At 40.0% G+C, this 20,300-nt stretch overlaps 1 protein-coding gene across 1 annotated transcript in view; it reads left to right on the forward strand.

Annotated features, from left to right (window-relative positions):
* Positions 1 to 20,300, forward strand: part of DISP1 (dispatched RND transporter family member 1) — a 100,586-nt gene that overhangs the window by 75,660 nt on the left and 4,626 nt on the right. Inside the window, exons 3-7 of the mRNA XM_054170314.1 lie at positions 5,956 to 5,985; positions 12,080 to 12,203; positions 13,439 to 13,566; positions 13,961 to 14,058; positions 16,098 to 16,195. Coding sequence (XP_054026289.1) covers positions 5,956 to 5,985; positions 12,080 to 12,203; positions 13,439 to 13,566; positions 13,961 to 14,058; positions 16,098 to 16,195 — 478 coding nt within the window. The remainder of the gene's footprint in view (positions 1 to 5,955; positions 5,986 to 12,079; positions 12,204 to 13,438; positions 13,567 to 13,960; positions 14,059 to 16,097; positions 16,196 to 20,300) is intronic.

Raw genomic sequence — 20,300 nt, forward strand, 5'->3', positions numbered from 1 at the left:
AACCATGGCACCAAGCACCCCATCCAGTCTCTTCCTAAACACCTCCAGTGATGGTGACTCCACCACCTCCCTGGGCAGCCCATTCCAATTTCTATGAAGAACTTCTTCCTTGCATCCAGCCTAAACCTTCCCTGGTGGAGCCTGAGACTCTGTCTTCTTCTTGTTGTGCTGGACACCCAGGAGAAGAGACCAAACCTGACCTTGCTACAACCTCCCTTCAGGGAGTTGTAGACAGCCATAAGGTCTCCTCTGAGCCTCCTTTTCTCCAGGCTAAGCAACCCCAGCTCCCTCAGCCTCTCCTCCTGGGGCTTGTGCTGCAAACCCCTCCCCAGCTATACATGTAAAAGTAACACAAGTTGCACACACAATAAACATGATATGTTTAAAAACACTTAAGAGTTCATTCATTCTTAGAGTCAAGGAAAACTCCATATATCATAGCAAAAAAAAATATTAAATTGGGGGGCTTGTAAAATATCTTCTGGCAACTTAATCTGTTGGATTTGTGGCCTTGAGTGATTGCAGTGATTTGTAAAGTGATAAAGCACATAGGTGTTATACCTGATACTGCAGCAAAAGCTCGCCTGATACTGGAGAGCGATTCAAATTGTTCTCTTGGGTCAACGACATCCTGAAAACACAAGGATTTTCTTCCTCTGCTGGGATTTAGCTTGCATTATGTGTTCTAATGGAAGGTGTACAATATGCTGCATATCTCAAATCTGTCCTGCAGGGATTTAGCTTGTCCTTGAGTATAATGATGACAAAAAGCTATGTTTTATCGCTTCTTGTAACCAGATCTGCCAACAAAGGGAATACCTTCCCTCTGGCAAAGTAAAGCAATGAGGTTAAACACCTCATAATCCATGGACAGAGGAGTGTTTATATTGATTTTTACCTTCCCCCCCCCCCCAGCAAGTACAACTATTTATTGCAGCTTACCATTTTTGACCCAAGTGAATCTTGAAGTGGAAGGCGAGAGTGCAAATTTAGTTTTTCTATTCCTGGCTTTGTAATGGTTGACTCTTTGTGTTATCACTATGTTTAGACACCTGTAGTATACAGTGTATTTCAGGAGGAAGATACAGTTTCTGTCCTAAAGAGTACACCATATGACAAATATGCCATCTACATTTATGGTTGTTATGTTTGTGTGAAGAGAAAGAACACATCCCTTTTATGAACACCTGCCTGACGAAAGCAGAATTGAGTTGGTGTCAAGCAGTCGGTGTTTGACCATACTGGCAGAAACTGAAGGTGCAGTGTCTACAATTTGCATTTTATGCTGAATTCCATTCTGCTGGAGCAGTTGGTTTTGCTTCTGTTGCTGTGTTGCACACAGTACTGTCAGTGATCATTCACAGACCTGTAACAACTGCTTTAAGCTATATGTTTCTGAATTCTGTGCAGCTCAGTGCCAAACTGGAAACAGCCACCTAAGCAGTTAGTTTTCTCTGAATGGTTGGTTGGGAAAATAGGCTTTTCTGGCAAGTTTCTGTCAGTGACCATTCCTGTGCTATGCTTGTGCCTGGGTTTGAGCCCTGAAATTATGGCTCATATTCAGGTGTCACTGAGCATGGGTCTCAGCTGGATGTGGTAAGGGATGGCATTTCTCAGCAGTCAGGGTGTTTTTTATCTGAGACCAGTTGCCACAGAGAAATAGGGAAAGTGATTGCAAAGACTGATGTGTATCTTTTTTGAGACTCCACAACCTATCTGGGCAGCCTGGTCCAGTGCTCTGTCACCCCCACAGTAAAGCAGTTTCTCCTCATGTTAAGGTGGAACCCAGGCTTTGACCTGGTGTTCCTTGTCCTATTACTAGGCACCACTGAAAAGAGACTGACTATCACCTTCATCTTGACACTTACCCCTCAGATATTTATAGATATTAATAAGATCCCCCCTCAGCCTTCTCAAGACTATCAATGCAGACAGGACTGCTTCTGTTCCAAATCATATTATTATCTCTTTCAAAATCTTAGGTTATTGATAGTTTTGGTAGTGCTTTTTTTTTAAATGCTGGTGGTTCCACAACATGTAGAAAATTCTCTTCAAAATATGCTTCAAAGCATAGCCTATTTTCCCAGTTTTCCTGGCTACCTTCTGCAAGGTTTCTTGCACCCATTGAGGAAGCAGCTAGCATTGATTCTTTGTGGTGTGAGAAAGGGGGATACTTTAATTGATACTGTGCTCAAAGCTGAGGCTTGTGAAGAAAGACTGGGAAAGAATGTCTTGGCATATATAGATTCTTTTACTGTCCTCTGACATGCTCAGGTTTTTATTTCCCTAAAAGGCATTAAATCAATGAAACAAATACACTGCAAAAGGAGTAAACCATCCATAATTCTATTAAGTGTTAAATTCATTTGAAATGGTCTCATACTGAGGAACATGAAACATGAAACATTGCTTTGTGATGTGATGTGAAGGTTATAGAACAAGGTTTAATAATACTGATGATACTCCAAATGCTTGATTTTGATTCTTGAAATTGGGAGCAATCTGTCTGTTAAACCCATGCCAATGGGTGTAATTGGCAGCTTTCATGAGAAAGCTCATTTAGTGCTGTAACTGAAAGGAAACTTTGGCTTCGCTGAGAATCTGAAGGCAGGATTGACTGAGTGGCACAGCCTGTTCCCCTTCAGGAGGCTAGAGCACTAGTTGTGTTCTTCTTCAAGCTGATAACTATTTAAAACAGTATTTTTTATCCATGTGAACTGCCTCTCTTCAACTTGTTATTTACACAAACAGTAGAAATATATACACAAACCAGAAAACTAATGTTTTGTATTACCTTGCTGTTCAGAATAACTTAAATGCTTATTTAGGCTTGAGAGATGGTACAGTCTCAACTGGTGCCCTGAGCCACCCTCCTGATAACTCCTATTGTTTCTTACAGTAAACTTTCAGACTTTATACCAACACATTAAAAAACCCCATCAATTCTCCTTTCCACCATGTGGCACAGAAGGATGCTGGTCAACCAAATACATTTGATGGTGAGAAATGTCTGGGGGGTTTTAACCAACCTGGTTTTATGTATTTCCTAATGGACCTACACTCTGTCTAAACTCCCCAGTTGGAAAAGACAGGATGAAACAAAGTCTCTGTTGAATAGGAGCTGAGACTTGCAGTAAATGGTGGTAGAATAGAACAGAACCCCTCACTTTCTTTCCCTCTACCCTTGTCCCACCTTGGTGCATGGTATGTGTTAGATTTTAATCAGTGACTGTCATTTATGTAATAACTTGGTTGTGCTGGTCCTGTCACAAACAGCTTTGTCACTTGCTGCTACCAAACTTGTGAGAACTAAGCACAGAGGTAATTTAATACACAGATCAACTTGTCCCAGCAAAATAAAGGAATTCACCATTTCTTTCTCATGGAAACTGATGAGGATTTCTTTCTGTGTCTAGACTTTTTTTTTCACTTGAGGATAGTGGTGTTCTTTAAACGAAAGTACTAATACCTCAAAAATTAGATACAGCAGCATTAATGAAGTGGGAAAGATCTGGGTTTTGCCATGCATTTCTGTATTTTAGAGCAGAACTAAAGAATTTTTTTTGGCCATAGTGTTCAGGGATAGCTTTTCCTATTGACCAGTATAATAGAGTCATCACAACAGCTGCAAGGGATTGGTTACACTGCTGGAATTCACCCAGGCCTATGCTGGTTTTTTCAATGCGTGCTTCTCGAAACAAAACAGTTTGATAGCAGGTGTGACCTTTAACCCTCCCTAACTTTGAAGAACTTAATCATCATCATTTGTGCAGCACCAAATATATTTTGCAGGTGGAGGAAACAGAGGGAAATGTAGTTTGGTTTTGATGGGAAAGGGGGAGGATGAGGAATGGTTGTGTGGGCATTTTTAGCCCTTTTATGTAAGCCAGATTAGGTGAAGGCAATTTTTGAAAGCTTTATCTAAACCAAATTTTATGTTCTGTGGGGAAAATCTGTTTTGCCAAATAGTTGCAGAGAAAATTGAAAGATTGAGGAGATAGATTTAAAACATACCCATCTACTAAGATTTTGCTTAAAGAAGCGGCAGGGAGAGCTGTAGAAAGAGTGAGTATAGTCACCCTTTCTAGGTTGTCACCCTTCCTTCCTAGGTAATCACCTTTTCCAGGTATTGAATCTATTCATAAGAAGAAGATACCTTGAGAAAATACCTGCATTGTCCCCAGGGTGTGATCAGTTACAGGTTGGTCCTTCCCAACAAGTGTTTGGCTTGCCAGCTGTTCATGGTCATCAGATGAGGTTCTGTACATCATTGTCCAAGCAAACCCGTGTGTTTGGGGGCTGTGCACAGTCATGTGGACATGGCTCTCTGGATGAACCAGGTAACCCTTTTATAGAGTCATGGAGATCATGGTAACAGCCATGCAGAATGGTGTATGATGATGAGGGCAGCAGGGTTACAGCCCATGAAAATGGAAATGTTGTCTTGAGGGGAGTTAATTCTCAATCCAGGACCTGCTTCTTTTGCCAACCTTGTAGGTTACATGTGTGTTAAAAGTGGATGCTAAAACTGACAAAACCTGACAGCTCCTGCAGCTGCAGTTCCTCTGGACTGGAATTTCAACCCAGTGAATGGACTTAGGTTTTGAAGGACAGCTAATCCCATTTCTGAGCACTGAACTAAGCTGTAAACTTTTGTGAACATCTACAAAGAGTCTGAATTTTGTTTATCCTGTGATGGGAAAGCATACAAATCTACTCTTGGAGACCTCAGTCATCTATTTTATCATAGAAACATTTTGGGTTGGAAGGGATCTGTGAAGTCCAACCTCCTGCAATAAGCAGGGACATCTTCAACTACATCAGGTTACATCAGTTCAACCTGATCTTGGATGTGTCCATGGATGGGGCATCTATCACCTCTCTGGACAGCCTGTGCCAGTGTTTCACCACCAGCAGGAAAAGTTTCTTCCTTATATCTAGTCTACATCTCTCCTCTTTTAGTTTAAAACCATTACTCCTTGTCCTGTCACAACAAGCCCCACTAAAGGCTTTATTTCAGACTCTTTATTCAGAGTCTTTATTACAGACTCTTCTTCAAGTACTAGAAGGCCACAGTAAGGTCTCCCAGGAGTTTTCTGTTCTTCAAGCTGAGCAACCCCAGCTCTGTTAGCCTTTCTTCACAGAAATGTTCCAGCCCTCTGATCATTTTAGTGGCCCTGCTCTGGGCTTGGATCAACAGGTCCATGAAATTTTATGCAAGCAGCTGCTTCTAAGTTCATTGTTCTCTATACCTTTTTTTAAGAAGTAATATGAAGTCCTTGGTGGTAAAAAAAAATTCTATAGCTTAAATGAAGCCATAGTATGGTTACATCTTTGGAATGATTGCACTGTCACATTAATAGACAATTCTTGAAAGGACTGGCAGATGATTCATGGGACTGTTGTTCATGTTGGATTTTTAATAAATAACAGCAACTTGCATAGCAAAGTTATTTTGTATGTGTGCCTTCTGTCATTCTGTGTTATGACAAGACAGGATTTATGTCCAGCATAATTCTTTATAATGGAGTTAGGAAGGACAATCAAGAAGGTTTGTGAATTGCAGTGATTGAACATGGTGTTTGGGTTGTCTTGTTTCCATCATCTGCAAACTTTGTCATGATTTTGCATGGCACCAAATTGTTGTCATCTTAGTTTATTTGCTCCCTTGTTGAAAACTGGCGAAGCCTCTGGACCAGCAACCCCAAAAATCAGCTTCATGAAATTTCACTTTTGAAAACACAGCTGTCTTTATAGCTGTAGTTATTCTCTGAATTACTTGGTTGCAAAGACTCCTTTGAATATGCTTGCCTGCCTTTTAATATAATTCATATTTGAAAATGGCTGGTTTTCATCATTTCTTTGCTTATTCATGTATGGGAAGAATTAAACACAATGTCATGTGTATGTCTATTTCTTGTATTGACAATTAACCTTCTTTTTTCTTCCTTCCAGGCCAGCCAGACCGTTCAAGTTACCAAAAAGGTAAGCTCTGATACTGTTGCATGTGATGTTTGCAGAATCTTAAAGGCAGTAGATGAGGTGATGGCAAAGCTGTTACTCCCACCCCACAAGGCAAGAGTAAGGAATGTTCAAGGAAAATAGTAGGCAAGCAAGGCTGATTTAAAAAGAAAAAGGTGTTTCTTCAGGCAGTGGGTAGTGAATTTCTGAAGCTGCCACAGGAGATTGTGGAGACAGATAGCATCAGCAAGTTCAAACAACGTTTAGAAGAACTGATCCCTAAATAAACACCGAAAGGAGGAGTCGGGGACAAGTTCTTTGACATCCCTAATCACACATCTTTGAATCCTGGGGGAACAGGAAGGGGACAGACCGCAGAAGGTGGCCAAGCTCCCATGCTCTATGGAGAGACAAGTAGTCTCTCCAGAAATACTGGGCTAGAAATTTAAAATGTATGCAGGTGTTCATGTTCCTGGTTTTCAACTATTTCATGGCAATTACAATCTGTTCTGCTCTCTTTGTGTACACATACATTGGCCTAATAACTCTGGGACTCTACTGTTTCAACTGAGGGTTGTTCTGAGAAGCGACTTGGTTGTACCATCAAAAACTAACCTGACAGAAAAGTTCCCCAATAATGTCATCATAATGATCTTCTCCCTATAACCAAACCCACCATAAAATCAAGAACACTAGGTTTGGATTGCATGTTCTCTGAAGAAAGACAGGGTCATATTAAAAACCCCAACAGAACACTTCACCTGATACTGTTACTGCATCAGTTACAGCAACAAGAAACCATTTCAAGTGAAAATACCTTAAAAAAAAATAGAGCTTACCTCTAGGATTTGCTTTCAAGCCTGGCCTCTAGGTATCTCTTTTGAGTTACATAAATCTGTTTGTTAATAGAAATTCAGTCATGCAAGTGTCTGTTGCTCCTAGTGACCTCTTTAAGATTCAACTGTATATTGTTACAATAAGTAGATACTATCTCTCTCTCTTTTTTTTGACACTGGGGAATGGCCTGACTATGTTTTCATATGGGTGCTAAATGGAAAAGCTTAACACTATCCATGTGCTGTGCTGTAGCTTACAATGGGAAAGGAAAGTAAACACTATTTTTCAGCATCTTCTTTTGAAGGCAGCATTATGAGGTCTTAGATCACCTTGGAGCAAATGACTTGAAACCAGTCTTTGAGTCGTGCTAAATGGGTGAGATAAGTACAGGTTAAATTGCTTGCCATATCTCCTAAGCATTTTAAAATATTTAAAACATGGGGGGAAAAAAACCCAAACCAAATGAAAAACCCAAACAAACAAACCCAAAAAGCCCAACAACCAAGCACAAACTTTTTTCAGCTGTGTGAATAAAATCTAGATGAAAGAAATGAATGCAAATTATGTGCATTTTGATGTAGAAGGCAGCTTAAAGTAGTGCTACCATTTGAACAGCTAGACTGAAGGAAGGGGTGAAATGGCATAAAGAGGACATTCCAGTGAGTGTCAGAGAGTTATTGAGAATTCCTCATTCAGTACATTGGAGTATTGCATCCAATTCTGGGTGTCCTACATCTAATTCTGGGGCCTGCAACACAAGAATGATGTTGAACTGTTGAAGCATCTTGAGATGAGAGAAGGGCCACAAAAATGATCAGGGGGATGGAGCACCTCCCCTCTGGGGACAGGCTGTGAGAGTTGGGGCTGTCCAGCCTGGAGATAAGAAGGCTCCAGTGAGACTTAATGGCAGCCTTCCATTACAGTACCTGAAAGTCCCGCTGGAGAGGGACCTTTTACAAGGGCTTGCAGTGACAGAGTGATGGGGAATGGCTTTGAGCTGCAAGGGGGGAGATTGAGATTTGGATATTAGGAAGAAATTCTTTTCAGTGAGGGTGGTGAGACACTGGAACAGGTTGCCTGGGGAAGTTGTGGATGCCACCTTCCTGGAGGTGTTCAAAGCCCGTCTGGATTAGGCCTTGAGCAACCTGGTCTAGTGAAAAGTGTCTCTGCCCATGGCAGGGGATTGGAGTTAGATGATCTTTCAGATCCCTTCCAACCCAAACCATTTGGAGTGGAAAAAAAGAAGGTAGTTTATGTAGTGTAGCAATATGTCAAGCTTATTGCACAACTGTAATTTTAATTAGGCATCACAAAACCAGAAGCATTACCCTGCTTTAGAGAAGTACTAAAGGAAGTACAGTGCACTAAGGATGTCCTTTCTGAATGGGATTCCTTGACTGAGGAATTGATTCAAGTGTTTTTCTGTTGGACAAGTGGTCATTTACACAGAATCTAAGCCAGGGCACAGAGAAAAAGTAACTGAACTCATTTTATGGCTTTTTAATGCGTGAAAAATAGAATAGCTGCCATCTGTTCAGCTACTAATGATGGCTTGGGACTGAGACAGGCTGTAGGCACAGATTGGCTGGAATCAGGGCCCTCTGCGGTACTAAATGATACTCAGTTAAAATATAGCATAGAATCATTAAGGCTGGAAAAGACCTCTGTGGTCATCAGGTGCAGCAGACAACCCATCACTACCATCACCACCTAAACCATGTCCCAAAGTGCCACAGCCACACATTTTTCAAACACCTTCTGGCATACTTAGTCCTTTTTGATGTTCTAGCCCAGGTCAGCTCTGTTGATCTGTATTCCAGTATGTGATGCAAGACACGGGACGAATTTGCAGATGCAAACAAGCACTTAGTGTTTTCTGAAGGTGGCTTATGAACATAGTATCAGTCAGGGTTGGAAGGGATCACAAGAATCATCTAGTTCCAACCCTCTGCCATGGGCAGGGACACCCCACACTAGATCAGGCTGGCCAGAGCCTCGTCCAGCCTGGGCTTAAACACCTCCAGGGATGGGGCCTCAACCACCTCCCTGGACAACCCATTCCAGGGCTTCACCACTCTCATGGTGAAGAACTTCCTCCTCACATCCAGCCTGAATCTCCCCACCTCCAGCTTCATTCCATTCCCCCTAGTCCTATCACTACCTGATATCCTGAGAAGTCCCTCCCCAGCCTTCTTGTAGGCCCCCTCCAGATACTGGAAGGCTGCAATTAGGTCACCTCAGAGCCTTCTTTTCTACAGACTGAACAGCCCCAACTCTTTCAGTCTGTCCTCATGGGAGAGGTGCTTCAGCCCTCTGATCATCCTCGTGGCCCTTCAATGTTAAACATGTTAAACAATTCACCCAGGACATAGTTTATTTTACAGCTAGGGCCTGAAGAATTTAATCAATTTAACAGCTGCTCAACTGAGAATGGAAGTGTAGAGGCAACATGTCTAAATGGTAAATCTAGTGATGAAAAGGAAAGAAAAAAAATCTTTTGAGTGTAATTTTTATGACTGCAGAGCAAACATCTTGGTGTTTATGAAAACATTTAGTCCTATAAATAGGAAAATTCTATTAGGTCATTTGCTTCCCTTCACTTCTACTTCGTACAATTGCTCATTTGGCAAGCTGCCCCTTTGTGATTCACTTTAATAAAAACTTGCACTCCAGATTGCTTTTCAAACTTTTGCTAATTAACCTCTTGTGTGAGAATGTAAGAGTTATTTCACATTCACCTAATGGGAAATTGAGATACACCCAGTGCTTTGGACTTCCTTGCTTCTTAAAGCTCTATTTAGACCCCTAGACCATACCTAATCCCACAGGTTATGGAAAGTCAGCAATAAGCTTGCTCACTGCTGTTGATGTTACAATTAGAAAACTGGGAAACTGTTTACTGGAGTGAGAAGCTGGGCATTACCTCCCTTCTTAGGAATGGGACAGAAAATTTCTGTGGAGCAAATAACCCTGATTAGATAGTGAGTTGCTCAGAATCTCAAAAAGAACCATAATCTTTCTAGACAGTATTAAAAAAGTAAACTCTGCTATGATCCTGTATGTTATCAGAGTGGCTGGAGAGTGGCCAGGCAGAGAGGGACCTGGGGGTACTGGTCAATGGTAGGCTGAACGTGAGCCTGCAGTGTGCCCAGGTGGCCAAGAGGGCCAATGGCATCGTGGCCTGTATCAGGAACAGTGTGGCCAGCAGGAGAAAGGAGGTCATTCTGCCCCTGTACACTGCACTGGTTAGGCCACACCTTGAGCCCTGTGTCCAGTTCTGGGCCCCTCAGTTTAAGAAGGAAAGATGTTAACTGGCTGGAACATGTCCAGAGAAGGGCAGCAAAGTTGGTGAGGGATTTGGTACACAAGCCGTATGAGGAGAGGCTGAGGGAGCTGGGGTTGCTTAGCCTGGAGAAGAGGAGGCTCAGGGGAGACCTTATTGCTCTCTACAACTACCTGAATGAGGGTTGTAGCCAGGTGGGGGTTGGTCTCTTCTCCCAGGCAACCAGCACCAGAACAAGAGGACACAGTCTCAAGCTGCACCAGGGGAGGTTCAGACTGGATGCTAGGAAGAAATTCTACACAGAAAGAGTGATTGCCTATTGGAATGTGCTGCCCAGGGAGGTGGTGGAGTCACCATCATTGGAGGTGTTTAGGAGGAGACTTGATGGGGTGCTTGGTTGCATGGTTTAGTTGATTAGGTGCTGTTGGATGATAGGTTGGACACGATGATCTTGAAGGTCTCTTCCAACCTGTTCTGTTCTATTCTGTTCTGTTCTGTTCTGTTCTATTCTGTTCTTTTCTATTCTGTTCTATTCTATGTTGCATGTAAGTTGAAGAGGAAATAAGAGTATAGATCTTCTTGACAAATATTAGTGCGTACAAAGACTATCAACATAGAGTGATTCATACCCTGTAATTATTTTTACTCATGCCTTTTAAACTTTATGGGACTCTCTCTAGTCTTTGTCCTCCTAAGATGAGAGAATGTTGCCCTTGAAACCAAGTCTGTGAATTTAAGCATTTTAGAAAACTCACTAAGAAATTAAGATCTCTGGGTTTCATTTTCTGCTACTTTTCTGTCAATTCAAGAAAAATTAAAGTGTTGGAAAATGATGAAAATTGGATTAGCATATTAAAGTTCTTACACTCTTAAAATTCAGAATGGTAGTGTGTTATACTGGAACACCAACCAATTAGTGTTGATTAGTTTATGTATCATGTGGCCACTCCTTTGCACCTTTGAATTTACAGCAGATTTTGTGGGTCATTAGTCTATAAGGTTTGAGGGGGGATTTTAATGACTGTTTCAAGTATTGAACAAATGTTTTTCTTTTTGGGCTCTGCTTTCAAATCGATTTCTTTTGTTTTTTCCCCCCTCCTCTTTGATATTATTTTCTTTCAAAAGTTTAAAGAAGAAGCTGTGGTGCATTCTGTAATTAAATCATTAACAAAGCATCTGTTTCTAATGCTACCCCACCATGGGTAATATCCCTGCCAAAAATGAGGTATCACATTAACAGAAAAGTGTCTGTGTAAAAACCAAAACTGCACTTAAAGAAGGTTTCACTTCACATCTGCGTTTTTTGTTTGTTTTGCTGTTTGTTTTGGTTCCTGGTTTGTTTCCATTTTTTTTTTTTTTTTTTAAATGTAAAAGCATTTTATGCAAATTATTGCTATGCAGTTTGAGATTTTTTCAGTAGGTGCAAAAGAACATAAATATCTATCTGGATGTGGCACTTGGTGCCATGGTTTAGCAGTCATGAGGTGTTGGGTGACAGGTTGGACTTGATGATCTTTTGAGGTCTCTTCCAACCTTATTGATTCTGTGATTCTATGATTTCAGTATCCTGTAGTTAATCCCTTCTGCAACAGCATAAAGAACATCTAAGATAAAGCCTTTATTTTTTGTCAGAATCCTGGGGGGAAAAAAATAATGGTTTGATGATGAAAAGACGAGAAATAGAAAGTTTCAGTGCAAAGATTCGATAGAAAGTGCCTTTTTGTTTTGCTTTCTTACTTGAAAAACAAAAGAGCAAGAAAGAGGGAAAGAGAGCAAGAAAAGAGGGAAAGAGGGAGAGAGAGCAAGAAAGAGGGAAAGAGGGTAGAAATAACCAGTTTCCATCCATTTGTGATAGCTGGCTTAATGTCCTGTAAGTAGAACAAAGGAAACTGGTCAGGGTGTCAAGGTGGTTCTTCAGAGAAGTGTGGATTCATTTAGTGTGCAGCTTTAATGTCTTTAATTTCTGCATCACCTTTTTCTCTGCTCCTCTCCATGTAGCTATGCTGCGCTGATAGCCGACTGGCCTGTAGTGGTCCTGGGCATGTGTACTGTGTTAATTGTGGTGTGTGCACTGGTTGGGATATTAGTTCCAGATCTTCCTGATTTCTCTGATCCATTGCTGGTAGGTGAATTTTCATCAGTTGTGCTGTCAAAATGAAGTATTTTTTATTTGCTGGGTTTTTTCTTTTTCAGTAATACCAGTAAACAGCAGATGATGCATTCCTCTTAAACTAAGGTCTGCCCAGGGGTAAAAAAAAAATGACTCTTAATATGTTTGAAAAGATTTTGCTATACCATAAATCTGTTTGAGAATCAGTTTCCAGAGAGATTCAATTGCTGGTAAGCTTGCAGAAGCAAGTTCTAATGAATCCATGAAAGAAATGAGTTGTTAAAGAGCCTTGTAATTCCTCTAATTAAAAATAATCTTGACATGGGAGCAGCTAATGGTGGTACAAAGATGCAGTTCTTATCAGAGAGTATTAACCCCTGGTTTAAATTCTTCCTACACTTTGCTGTTGAAAGGTCATATGTGCTTCAACAGAACTGCTGTGGATTGAATAATGTAAATTCATCCCAGAATTAGATGTACAATGCAGACCATACGTTCTAAATCAGGTTTCAAAGACCAAGGGCCAGGATCTATTAAAGGAAAAGGGATTCAGAGTGCCTTCTGGGGGTGAAATTATATCCATCTTGGAAGAGTGGAAGTAATTTTTATCAGACTCTATTAAATATTGCACTCATGTCTTATTTTTCATGAGCTATCTTATCTATGAGTGGCTTTCAGGACTTTCATTGAGTGCACTGTATTTAGTTATTATCATCAAATTAAAATATACTGTTCCTCTAAGTTCCTCTGATTTATTATTATAGTTGGGTATATCTGTACCTAAACATATTAAATGGATAGGTCTTGAACACAGCCAAATAATTAAAATTGTTTCAAAGTCCCATTCAAAATTGTTTAGTTTTGCCTCTCGTAGAAACAGAGAAAATATACTTGAGTGGGTTTTAATCATATTTAATCAGTAAAGCACTATAACTGAGATACAGAAGAGGACTTTGTAGGATGCCTTTTGTTTGAAAACTAAGTGCTGACCATTTGATAGACTCAGTCATCACCACTTCTCAGGGAGAGAAGTAGTAGGTGCAAGAATTCTTAATCCCTTGTCACTCTCTACAGTTGGTCATTATTTTGTCTCACCTGTCATAAAGCATTTTACTTTTAAAAGTAGATGCCTGGAGTCACTCTGCTTCATAATGAAAACTATCCATCACTTTGATCATGTTTCTACTTTCCTGCTTGAGCTAAAGAATGAGAAGTATTAATGGAATTTCATGATGCTCTTCGCTTAGGGATTTGAACCAAGAGGGACAGCCATAGGACAGAGATTGGTTACATGGAATAATATGGTGAAAAACACAGGGTACAAAGCAACACTTGCAAACTATCCATTCAAATATGCAGATGAGCAAGCCAAAAGGTAAGCATTTGTGTTAAAAATGCAGTTTGATTGGTTGGGGGGAAGGGGGTTGTATCTACACAGCTCTCGCTCCAGTACCCTCTGAAGGCAATATACTGCCACTGATTTCAATAAATACTCAATCTGATCATCTACAATTCTCAAAGCCTTTCACATGGAGCTAGCAACTTCCCATTGCAAGTTCCTTAAAATTAGACACTTCTTTAGTTTACTCTTTGAATTATGGATACTTTCAGTACTGGGCTCAATGTAATTTCCTTAAACCAAAAGAATTCAGTGAATGTTTTGCTTTTTGTCTACCAAAGCCATGTTTTCTCATACATAATGGCTATTAAGATGTGCAGCTTGTCTTAACAATCTCCTTGCTAAGCTAAGGTAAACTCTTCTGTTTTAGTCATCAAGATGACAGATGGTCAGATGATCACTATGAAAGAGAGAAGAGGCAAGCAGAGTGGAACTTCCACAAGGATACCTTTTTCTGTGATATTCCAAGTAAGTGGAGACATGATGTAAGGCAGGCTAAAAAAATTCAGCCAGTTGAATGATTTCTGAGCTCTTCTGCGTGTTGTGTGCCTTATTAGGAAAGTATTGTTTGCTCAATGTATTCACAATAGGTATACCTTCCTCCTATCTGCAAAAGTCTTTGAATGAATAGGGCTGAAATGTTGTGTTCTGTTGGTTCTTCCTAGGAAGCAACTCTGTTTACTTCAAGTGCCTCCTTTAAGTGGTTCTGTTTCCTGTAAAGATTTTGATTAATTATTGGTAATGCTGATGCCTCTAGAGGTAGCATTTAATTCATACTAGATAAGAAGTTATAGCTGTACCACTGACTCTCAAAAAACCCTACAGCAAAATATTTTGCCCATATATGTCCTAAAAGACATCTAACTGTACAAAATGTATTGGGTTGTTTAGGGAAAAAAAGAGGAAAGCAAGAAAGCAAACACCCCTCCCCAAAAAATAATCCGAGACACACACACACACACAAAGCTCAAACAAAATACCCTTTTCAATGAAGAAAACAAAACCAACCATCTTAAAGTACTGAAGATTTATGCAGCTGTCTAAATTAAGCTAGAGGATGAGAAAGACAAAGAAGTCTTTATTGGCTTTTTCCAAGGCATACTGCAAAGCTTTGATAAGTCCTGTTCTGGCAGAGAGCATGCACTGGCAAATGCAGATCTTGCCTTTATTCATATAATGACCTGGGTGCTTTTGCAGCTCTTTCAATATGTGAAGACTGATAACAGAGCACAAAAACATAATTGTGGAATGATTTGTTTATATTACTTGATCTGAGAGTGCACTGACCAGTAAAAACAAAGGTGAAAAAAGGATCTGTGATATACTTTTTTCCTATTACGTTATGGTCTTACATTTAAGTGAGGTGTGAGCAAGGTTGTCAGTTCTGCTCCTGTGAGCAGAACCGAATTGGACTGAGCATGCCTTGTGAAAGGAAGAGGAAATGAGCTTGAAACTCTTCTGTGCACTTGAAGCAGATTTAACTCCTGTTATCCTGCTTGCTGTATCTGCAGAGTCTCACTCTCATTCTTTCCACTGCTGTTTCTGTCTAGTCTCAGTTGTGGCAGTCATGGAGGAATTGTGCTTCCATGGGAAAGTTCATTTTATAAAGAAAACAGTTGATTTCCTCTTGACCCATTTTTGTCCTTCCTGGTATCTTTCTTTGTCTGCTCCAGGATCTGCAGATTGCAGTTTCCTCTATCCTAAAGCATGGTCAGAGATCCTCAAGTGATACTCCTGAGTTGTTTCATTACAGTCTGGTGAAAGGCAAAAATTCTGCACATTCACAGCAGTGGAATAAATTCCACTTTTTAGTCTTAGGAATATTGTAATTAACATCATCATGTTTCTTCCCGCAAAGTACCACACAGTGTTATGCAGTGCTCTGTATTTGTGTTTGTATATATGTTTTCCTTATTAGCTATGCATAAAGATCTCACTGCCACTGAGTAATTATTTCCTTTCCTAAAAGCTGTCTCCTAATAAATGTGATTTAATATGTAATTTAAGCTGGAGAATTCTTTCAAATGGCCTGAAGGGTATCACAACAATTTCTACTGCAGTCATTTGCTTCTGGAGCAAAAATGTTCCTGTAGAAACAGCTTCATAATTATTATTTATATTCCCAAATGGCTTACTAAATCAGCCTTTGATTACTATTATCTGTGTGCTGCCATTATGCTGTGCCAAGAATTTCATCGTTTGCTGATTAGATCTCTTGATTTTTGCTTGTTTGTCATATTTCAGAATGAAATATGCTTGAATTAGGAGCCTGTAGAGCTTCTAAGTGGTACATACAAAGATGCCATATTTACTGTAAGCACTTTGAGGAAACCGAAACTTTCATGCGGGCTGAGTCTTACAGCTGGATAATGTGTCCTGAAAAGGAGGTGGATTCCCATGACCCGACGGAGATTTCTTCTGTGTAATTTGAATAGAGGGATTTTGCCTCAGTCTTTGATACCAGCCACACCTAAGCAATCTGTGAAATCCCCCTCCTGTCATTCCAGGTGATCGCTATTCACGAGTGGTGTTTACATCAACAGAAGGCGAGAATTTATGGAATCTGAATGCAATTAAGTCAATGTGCAATGTAGATAACTTGAAGGTAAGTCAAGGTGGCATTTAATTCAAGTTGCAGACGTGAAGCACGCATTTTGGAACTCTCTTTCACTGCCTGCTGCCCTCCAGTCACATAGGAGAAGTTTCAGCGTTTTCCAGATCTTTTTCAAAGGGTCAGTCAGCATGCAGACAAAGTTCAAAGAGAATTGTCAGTTTCTAAATCAGATTAAATCAGGGAACCGCTTTGGGTTTGCTACTAACTGTCCAGAATGAAGTGGAGGCAGATTGCTTTTGAAGATGCTTTGCAGAAAGGGCTTTTGCTGTGTATTTCCTCTTAGAATATTAGTCCACGGGTGTTCGCTCTTGTTTCCTAGCAAGAATTAATTGTCCTTGCTTTTCCATCTCCAGGTGAAGTACTGCATCCCCATCCATAGTATATGCAGTTTTCTCTGACACCCAGTGGGTCACTCAGATGTTGCATTTTTTAGGTCAAAAGAGAATAAGCTGGTAGATGGATATCAAAGGAGCATAGATGCTGTAGTTAGAAATACAGCTCCATTAATTAGATGTGGGTAGTGATACTTGAGAATAACATTCATTTTCTCTTTAAAACTGAGGAAATGAGAGGAGACATTTTGGCTTTGTCTGGCCCTGTTGTCATTTTTTCTTGGCTTGCCTTGTAATCAGGACCTTGCATAGTCAAAGTAAGTGTTGTAACAGCCCACTCCAGACGTTCCCATAACTTCTTTTACATGTGCTAGGGAGGGGATTTAGCACCCTGATTGAAATCAATGTCTGCTTTCAACTGATGGAAGCTAACTGACAAAGGCCAAAACAAAACAGGCATTTGGATGGTACATTTGTAAATACAAGCTTGTCACTTGCTGGAGTGAACTCCATTGCATACATTTTTGTCTAGTATGTTGTGTAGTGGCTCTGTACAGAAATAAAGCAATGTGTTTTCCATCTATTAACAATGATCTGTTCATTTCCCTTTTTCATCCTGCACATTTAGTTCATGAAGGAATATTCTCATCATTAAGTTTGTTTATCATTGTATTTCCCCTAACAATTGGTGTTTGCTTGCTTAGAATGTTGAGCTGTAGTGAAACATTGTGTAATGACTCTGCCTTGGCCCTCCCCTAAACAGGCATTTTGTGCTGGTTGGCCTCTGTTGGTGTAAGTGGGTTTTGTTTTCACATACTCCTGAAATGATCTTTATTTCCCCATCAGAGATTATTGCACCAACAGAGTGGCTCATCTGATTACCCTTTATCTTTTTCAATCAGAATGAGCCAGATGAGTAAAATACAGTATTTAAACTAACCCACCTCAGTTTTGAATGAACAGAGCTAGGGAGTCATCATATCAGCAGTTCAATCAGGAGACGAGATGAGAGTAACCTTTAACAAAGGTTAAAATTAAGAGCTAGGGAGGAGATGCTAATCTGTGTCTTCAACTATAGAAGTTTAGTCACAAAGATGGGCGACATAAGTAAATCCCAGGTAGTAGAGATTATTGCAAAGCAATGCATCTGAGAAATTCTGTGCAACAGAATAAAGTTAGTTAATTGCCTCTGAAAAATAATATTTGTAAGCATTGCATTACTCCTGAGGATTTTTTTTCTCTTTGTTTTCCACCCTAGATGCACACTTTGTTATTTCAGGTAGTGCTTTACTTTGTGAGGGCAGGATGAAACTGCTTCAGAAAATAGGCACTATGCATCTTGTATCCATAAAATTATCTCTTCCTTTGAAAGGGGAATAATTGAGAAAATTCAATGTTGTCTCCTTAAGCTACACCCACAATTGCACAGATAATTACAAAGAATACTGTTTCAGGTAATATTTCTATGGAACTCGCGTAATTTAGGCATTAAGAGTAATAGTAATTAAACAGCTGGGCAGAACAACAGTGCATTATGATAGCAGTGTTGATTTTTTGCTAGCTATTAGGCAAAGGAAATTGCTCTGGTAAGGTTTGGCAACTATTTCTGGTTTGTATGTAAATTTATAATGAAAATTAGATAGTAGGGGCTCAGAAAGGGCTGAAGCCTCTTTTCTCCTCTTTTCTCCTCTCCTTTCTTTCTCCTCTTTTCTCCTCTCCTTTCTCTCTCCTCTTTTCTCCTCTCCTTTCTCTCTCCTCTTTTCTCCTCTCCTTTCTCTCTCCTCTTTTCTCCTCTCCTTTCTCTCTCCTCTTTTCTCCTCTCCTTTCTCTCTCCTCTTTTCTCCTCTCCTTTCTCTCTCCTCTTTTCTCCTCTCCTTTCTCTCTCCTCTTTTCTCCTCTCCTTTCTCTCTCCTCTTTTCTCCTCTCCTTTCTCTCTCCTCTTTTCTCCTCTCCTTTCTCTCTCCTCTTTTCTCCTCTCCTTTCTCTCTCCTCTTTTCTCCTCTCCTTTCTCTCTCCTCTTTTCTCCTCTCCTTTCTCTCTCCTCTTTTCTCCTCTCCTTTCTCTCTCCTCTTTTCTCCTCTCCTTTCTTTCTCCTCTTTTCTCCTCTCCTTTCTTTCTCCTCTTTTCTATTACATGTTTAATCATTTTAGTACTTTCTAACAATTTCTAAGCACTTCTGATACCATTTAGAAATGGGAAGTGCTGCTGTATGCCCCACTTCTGAATGCTAAGTTCTCTAGCAGCCAGCCCCTAGAGAGCATGGATGTTAACTACAGCTATCGGATGTAATTGATGACTTCAGTGACCTTGTCTTACAGACTGTCTCCTGGCTGTAGTTATTTTTGTTGTTGAATTCATGCTTGTTTAGGGCCACAATTCTGTTGAAATAGGTGGCAAAGCATTCTGTATTCCAAGACAGGAAAATCAGATGCTGTTTGCTGAAGGTGCAGACCTTAGAATGTGTGCATTTTCCTGATGATAAGCAGAATTTCAGCACCAGCTAATATTTACTTTAGTATAAACTAACAATCTATCCCCTATGCATTAATTGTATTCCCATCTGCTTCTAACTACTTTAACTGTATGTTTTACTGACACTAAGGGGCTCCATCCTGCAGCTGCTTAGCATATGGTCATCGTATAATCCTCATGGAAACTTTATATACCAAATAGCTATAGGAGGTGTTCTGATTTTTTACTACTTGGATAAGAGCAGAGCGCTTTTCCTTTTTTTCACTTGTTAATTGCAGAATGTTTTCCCCATAAACTGTAAACAGTTATTTTATAAACTTCAAAGACTGTAAATGATCTGTTCAGACTGCTTCCCCCAAACCGTGTGTGTGTGCTGCTCTGTCACTGTGCAGGACCATTTGGGCAGATCTGCCCACAGATACAACATGTGCACAGGTTGCACAGCTTAGTTTCCTTACTTGTTCCAAAATAAATGAGGATTTTGCCAGTGGCAGACCAAGTCTGGCAACGGCAAAATGGTCTTTTCACTTTCTTTGGATCACCAACAAAGCTCAGTGCTGCAACACATTAACATTTTACTTTAGTAATTTAATGAGCTATCTGGAGCTACATTTTGGATTTTAATTTCTAATTTCCAGCTGCCAGCTCGTGTTACTTTCTTTGGCAACAGTGACTTTACCAGTGAATGTTTGTGGCCTGCATCAAGTGGTGAAGAACAGCATATAAACCACATTGTCCCATCTTGAACCTGAATACATAGAGAAGACAATACAATCCTTTCCTCTTGATTTGCCTATTATATCCTCATGGGATTAACCTGGAGATGTGCCATGAAAAACACAGATATGCTATTCCAGTGCTTCCTTTTATTTAGTAGGTTGTTCAGTTTTTCCTGAGTTTGCATGCAGGAGTGTTTTTATCTGGAAACAATCAAATGTGAATTATCCTGTTTTTGTGGAATGCCAGTCCGTTATTGTTCAGAAACTAGTTGACAAAATTAAGTCCATATTAAAGCTTCTATAACTGCCATGAGAATCCCCAAGTGCAGGTTTTTTGTCTGCACTATGAAAGACTGCTAATAATTAACCTGTTCAGTTTTGCTTAAGGGAAAAAAAAACAAAACACAAAACAACCAAACAAAACCAAACAGACAAACAGAAACCCAGCCAAAAATAAAACCAGCAAAGTGCTCTCTTTCAGCTCACCTAAATTTAAGATATGCATAGATAATGATTCCAATCATGCAAGCTCTTAAGCACATGGATTTATTGATGTGGTTCTACTAATATGCA

This window comes from Dryobates pubescens, chromosome 2 (genome assembly GCF_014839835.1).
Source record: "Dryobates pubescens isolate bDryPub1 chromosome 2, bDryPub1.pri, whole genome shotgun sequence".
Lineage (NCBI taxonomy): Eukaryota > Metazoa > Chordata > Aves > Piciformes > Picidae > Dryobates > Dryobates pubescens.